Raw genomic sequence first — 6,780 nt, forward strand, 5'->3', positions numbered from 1 at the left:
GGTGACCCGGTGTGCTTGGCCCAAAACGCGAGCCTTAATTGGCGAGGCCGCATTACACTACCACTAGCTACTCGAAAAGGCATTATGCTTCACCTCAATTGACGATGACTGATTTACTTTACTGGTCCTGGGAAGATTCCCAGGAATTCAACGGATTGAAAGAGTGAGCGCAACCGATAGATCTGTCTGGAGATCTTTCTGGAGATTAAGACAAAAGGGCCTTGTTTGTTTGACGAGGTGCGGGTTGAAAAGGTCAACTCATGATCAACCAACCTGAAAATAGGCCACGAAAAGTTAGCTGGTGCAAGGGACTATTACACCTGCTGTTGTTTTTAAGGAAGCCACCTAAAACCCCACCGAAATTATATCAGCTCTCTGCTGGCTCTACATGAGTTTCTCTAGCACATATTTTGCATTTTTTTTTAAATGCGACCGTTGCGAGGGTCCTGTTCATGCGACCAGTCTACCGACGCTAACACGCTTAAAACTCGGACGATTTACGCAGGCGTCTTATCACGCATAACGGCGGACGAGTTGACGATTTCGCCACTGTTTTCTGTGGTCAATGAGGTCAATGGTCAATGATTAGAAGGTCATAAGGACCAGGAAATTACTAGGTTCTTTTACATGAGTAGGGTACAGTTACAATAGAGTAGAGTAGAGTACAGTACGGTAGAGTAGAGTAGAGTACAGTACAGTACGGTAGAGTAGAGTAGAGTAGAGTAGAGTAGAGTAGAGTAGAGTAGAGTAGAGTAGAGTAGAGTAGAGTACAGTAGAGTAGAGTAGAGCTTAGTAGAACAAGCCAACGCTACATACATGTATCTTAGACTAACCATACACTGCAGGACCTATCTCAATAGCTTCTTAAAATAAATAAAGCTGTACATATAGTAACCTCTAGTAAAATGAAGTCACTCAATTTTGTTAATAATAGCATAAACTTTATAGAGCAGTTAAAAAAAATCATGTGTAAATATATTGATGTTGTAACACCAAGTTGCATGGGGCACAGCCTACTTCACCCTGCCTTTTTGGATGGATGATGTCGGTGTAGTGTTCACATCCGGGTCAGGCATGGTTGTGGATGTCGGTGTGGTGTTCACATCCGGGTCAGGCATGGTTGTGGATGTCGGTGTAGTGTTCACATCCGGGTCAGGCATGGTTGTTGATGTTGGTGTGGTGTTCACATCCGGGTCAGGCGTGGTTGTAGATGTCGGTGTGGTGTTCATATCCGGGTCAGGTCTGGTTGTGGATGTTGGTGTTGTGTTCATATCCAGGTCAGACCGGGTTGTGGATGTTGGTGTTGTGTTCATATCCAGGTCAGACCGGGTTGTGGATGTTGGTGTGGTGTTCACATCTGGGTCGGGTCGGGCTGTGTCAAGGCGCATCGTTTGGTTGGAGAACATCTTTAATGATGCTTCGCTGAAAGAAGTCTCCACCGTGGTAGACTCTGGTGATGTCGATGGTTTGGTTTCTGCCATTGACGTAGAACCTGCAATGGCAAAACGGTTTGCACTAAAGGATGCTATAAAAAAGGGTTGGGCAGAGTAGAAATATGTCCCACTCAGTAAAGCACCCTTTTTAAGAAAAACATGGATACAGTACTTAAGAATACTCAGATGGTCACACGCTAATCTGGCTTACTTTCATAGCAGGTTGGTTTACATTGCGTGATCTAGATACAGCCCGGCAAAAGTTCCACCGAATACAACCAGTATCAGAACTGCAGCTGTTTTTGCAGCATTGCAGATTCGGCGATATGAGCACCCTGAAAAAGTAGTAAGTTTAAACTTTAACACGTTGGAGATTGAAAAACGCAATGAAACACACACACACACACAAACACACACACAAACACACACACGCAACCCCGCTGCTTCGCCATCTGGATCAAATTACGTGGATCCTAGGGCCCGCGTTCGATCCTAGACTCGAGCTCGGACATGTTGTAAGGGATTGCATTCGTCATTTCGGATATGATGGTGACGTAAAGTCGGCGGCCTCAAGCGTCAAACCTCTGCATGTAAAAGAACCCAACACACTTATCGAGAAGAGTAGGGCCAAAAACACGAGCCTTAATTGGCGAAGCCGCATAACACTACCACTAGCTACTTGAAAAAGCATTATGCTTCACCTCAATTGACGATGACTGATTTACTTTACTGGTCCTGGGAAGATTCCGAAGAATTCAACGGATTGAAAGAGTGAGCGCCACCGATAGATCTGTCTGGAGATTAAGACAAAAGGTTCCTAGTTTGTTTGACGAGGTACGGGTTGAAAAGGTCAACTCATGATCAACCAACCTGAAAATAGGTCACGAAAAGTTAGCTGGTGCAAGGGACTATTACACCTGCTGCTGTTTTGAAGGGAGCCACCTAAAACCCTGCCGAAATTATATCAGCCCTCTGCTGGCTCTACATGAGTTTCACTAGCACATATTTTGCATTTTTTAAAGAATGCGACCGTTCCGACTGTCCTGTTCATGCGACCATTCTACTGACGCTAACACGCTTAAAACTCGGACGATTTACGCAGGCGTCTTATCACGCATGACGGCGGACGAACAACAACACACATCGACCACTAAATAGTACGAAGTAGAAACAGTTTAAAACACAGACCTGTCTTAATGGGGAAGTTGGCAGGAAGGCAACATTGGCCACTAACCGGCCTTGTGCCTCTGGATGTTAGTAAGCATTACAGCCCTTGGCTATTCGTTTGCGCATGCGGATTGTCTGTTTATTGACATTTTTGATTGTACGTTAGCCTTATTACTGTAACAGATGGTCTTTTGGGTAGGACTTGGGCCATTACTCTTACAGTCTTACGTATACAATGTGCTCTCACCACACTAAGATGTGTCTAACTATACGATGTGCTCTCACCACACGAAGCTCTCACCAAATATTGCCAAGACTCGGTTCGATTTAATTTACAGTTTGATGTGATACTTCATTCAAGATAATTCTTTCGATAACATACAATGAATGCAAGGAACTAACGGAATGTAGGAAGTTACTAATAAGATACACATACCTGAACAGAAGTGGATGGACGACAAATGATGCTACTCTAACCGGCGAAGACGACAGCGGGACGATCTCTGCTCTAATCTCTGCTCTAAATTACAGACGTCGTACAACGATCTTTATAACCTTTTCAGAAGGCGGGGCTACGTGAGCGCGACGGGGCGTGGTCAGGCTGACGTCAGGACGCACCCGTGTCACGTGCTCCCACCACGTGACCCCCGGGCGGTCCTTACGCTAATGTGTTGCCTGTTACATTACTACCGGGGCTCCTTCACTCGCTACCCTAAAAGAATTAGCGAGTGTAGGAGCCCCAGTAGTAATAGGATGGCACCCAGGCTGATTTTCTTAGGGGGAAATGTTTTTTTTTTTTTTCAAGTAGATGGAGATCGATCCCTTGTTTTTGTTGTACTACGTCTTTTTGGCGACGTCTCAGGGGCGAGCCTAATGGTATAGTAGGGTGTTTAGTTTGCAAGAGTTCTAGGAATTGTACAGAAATATGTCCACAGGAATTTGTATCCCACAGGAATGTTTGGAATGTCCGTTCCCAGGAAACTATCCACAGAACCTTAGGAAATGCAGTGATGGAAATGCATCGCTGGAAAATTTGACCAGAAAGACCAGGAGAATTGCATTCCATGATCCAAGTGGTTGAAATTCCTGCGAGCCCTGGGGACATTATGGAATTTCTGCTGATACACATGTGATTATAAAAGAGGTGAATTCAGATTCTTCTCATTCATCTAGTCCAGAGACTATACGAGTCTAGAGACCCGGCAAATTCTATGGGGCAAGAAACATTAGTGTACAAACTTAAAGCATGTTGTTGTATGGCTTGTGCTGTGTCTGTTGGTAATTGGATACGTATGATGGTATAATTTGTAATTGCAGCTTTGCCTAACATAAGTGTTGATGTAAACAGTAGTCCTGTCAGAGTAGAATACTGTCATGGTGATGGTGGAAACCCAAACAGCTGTGGGCACCAAGTGTTGTTTCTAGTTGTCTGTGATGAAATTGCTGTTCTTTCTGGTGGTGGGGCGTGTATGGTAGAATGCAGCTGTGCTGTCGCTGTCTGTGGGTGTTTGTGTGTGTGTGTGTATGTGTGTGTGTGTGTGTGTGTGTGTGTGTGTGTGTATGTGTGTGTGTGTGTGTGTGTGTATGTGTGTGTGTGTGTGTGTGTGTGTGTGTGTGTGTGTGTGTGTGTGTGTGTGTGTATTTCTTTCAATTTTTTAGCCTAGTATTCAAAAGAAGTGTAAACAATTTTGACAAACATGAGAGGGAGCAATTTCTCTGTAATTGTCAACGTTGGACTTATCACCCGATTTCGAAATTGGAGTTCGAATGCTTTTGTTCCAATTAGACGGAAATGTGCCTGCGGTAAGGATAGTATTTGAATTTGATCCATGTTTTAGCATGTTACTTAGTCGTGGTCACATACCTAATACATAATCGGATTTCAATTTGCATAATCAATGAGGCAATTTCAAAAACCCACTGCGTTCCATGATATGACTACTAATATTCAAATATGTGACATTTGTAACTGAGGAAGAGAGGACTGTTGATAGATGGAAAATATGCAAATGAAGACCCAATCTGCATAATCAATGAGAAACTACTAAAATCCATACTGGTAAATGATGGCAATTTCATACTTGTGGCATTAGTAAGTAATGTGAATGTGAACATCGTTGAATTAGATTATGCTAATAAGAACCTCATTTGCATAATTGATGAGTAATGCTAGCATAACCTCCTTGGTTAGGCTCATACTTTGGTCAACTTCTGTTATTTGTGCGGAGAAAATGATCAACTGGTATGATTAATTATTGATGAGAAACACTCTTAATACGTCAGTTATAAAGGTTAAATCATTTGGCGAAGGTATGAGGTCGTGGAACTCTAGTTCATGATAAACTTTCTCTGAAACTTCCTTATCTGCGTAAGGTCTAGTCTGGGTGTGTCGTCTTATTTAGTTTATTTGGGGAGCGAGTTTTGGAACCCGGTACACTAAATAGGATGGCACCAGGAAAAGTAAGTTCAACAGTATGGTTTAATGCTGAAAATGTTATACAGCTTGCAAATGTTCATATTCCTAGATGAACGGAGTTTGCGGAGTTATCTTTGTAGATGGATTGCACATTGATTTGTTCCCAGAGAGAAAATTGAAATAGAAATTTCAAAAAAAATTATCAATGAATGTTTAAAAAAATTACATGTTAAAGGTATCTTTCTGAAAAAATTAGTCTGCCACGTGCAAAAAAAGCGGAGGCGTCATACAGCTCTTGTTACTCCATATCAGGGCAAAATGTGTCATCCCTGCCGCAGACTGATTATACTATTCAGTTCTCACATTAATATACATGTCCGGCTGTTCTAGACTGCGCGTTCACCCCTTGCCTGTCAGTACAGTGCAGATGTACGAACAAGCACAGACAGTCCGAGCTCTAATCGCGAGTCCTAGCGACGGACGATCGGGGTGGCCGCGGTCCCCTTGTACTCCTGACCGTCAATGTAGTGCAAGGGGGCCGGTTCCACATTATAACGGCGCGCCTTACAAGCGGCAAGAATGCCCAGAAAGGTCTTCAGAAACGTACGAAGAACCCGAGGCGATAAGACTACAGATTGCGAAGCTCTCGCCGCCTATACAGGAGTCTGGGGCTCAGCAAACTACACCGGAGGCGAAGTCTACAGGAGAGGAGGCTGATGCTACGAACAGCACACCGCGTCATGTCGACCCGTCTGCAGACAGGACGCATCGGGACGGACCGGGGGACCACCGTGGTCTCTGCAGTTTCCTCCGGGCCCACCGCAGATGCATGACTGCCGCCGTTGTTGGGAAGGTAGCCCTGGTCACAACGGGACTCGTCCTGGTGGTGGTGTTTATCAACAAAACGTCGCAACTGTCCACCAATGTCGACGCCTTGAAGCGCAGCCTGGCCAACGAGCGAAACCGAACTACCGTCTTGGACCAGCGTCTCAAGACGTCAGTATCTCGCCCCGATAAATACATCAAGCGATCCGGTACGTCAGCATCTTGTCCCAGAGGGTACGCCGAGTGGCGTGGAGTCTGCTACAAGGCGTTCAACACGAGAAAGAACTTTTGGCAATCGGACATTGCATGCCATGATGACACAGGTGTTCAGGAATTATCAGTCCCCCAGGAAAATCGGTCCCCAATCCATGGTGGGCGTGGCCTAAAAAGTACGAAGGTCCACAGGGCCAAAGACATTAGATATCATCCACAAACACTGTCTTTGAATTGAATACTTAATGCCAAATGTATGAATTGTAAGAAGGTGGGACGGACATTGTCCACAAACACAAACATGATCGTTTCATCAACAAAAAGTATCAGTTTTTGGCCATTGCAGGGACACATTTTCCCGGGGTAGCCAGGATTTCCGATCCCCTCATAGGAAAGTCAACAACTCTTCTCCTAGTAGTGATGCATTGGGAAAATTACTTTATTTTTAAATTACTTTAACTTGAGTTGATGCTCTTAATACAAAAATATAAACGTTTCAAGGGCAACAGTCTCTGCATTTGTCCATTGAGGGATTTCAGGGGAAGGGGGCACATTTTCCCGGGGTAGATCTAGCCGGGAGTTTTTGTCCCCTCATAGCAAAGTCAACAACGCTTCTTATGATGGACTTGGAAATTGTTTGTCAACTTAAGGGACGCTTCTCTGAAGAATTAGCACAACTATAAACGTTTCAAAAGCAAACAAATCTCAGGATTTGGCCATTGAGGG

At 44.3% G+C, this 6,780-nt stretch overlaps 1 protein-coding gene across 1 annotated transcript; it reads right to left on the reverse strand.

The window, feature by feature from the left end:
- Positions 1 to 1,013: 1,013 nt before the first annotated feature.
- LOC136435934 (integumentary mucin A.1-like) lies at positions 1,014 to 1,481 on the reverse strand. Its single transcript, XM_066429644.1, has one exon. It carries the CDS (start codon positions 1,479 to 1,481, stop codon positions 1,014 to 1,016), a length of 468 nt encoding a protein of 155 aa, XP_066285741.1.
- Positions 1,482 to 6,780: the final 5,299 nt, after the last annotated feature.

The sequence above is a fragment of the Branchiostoma lanceolatum genome, chromosome 5, assembly GCF_035083965.1.
Source record: "Branchiostoma lanceolatum isolate klBraLanc5 chromosome 5, klBraLanc5.hap2, whole genome shotgun sequence".
NCBI classification, from domain to species: Eukaryota; Metazoa; Chordata; class Leptocardii; order Amphioxiformes; family Branchiostomatidae; genus Branchiostoma; species Branchiostoma lanceolatum.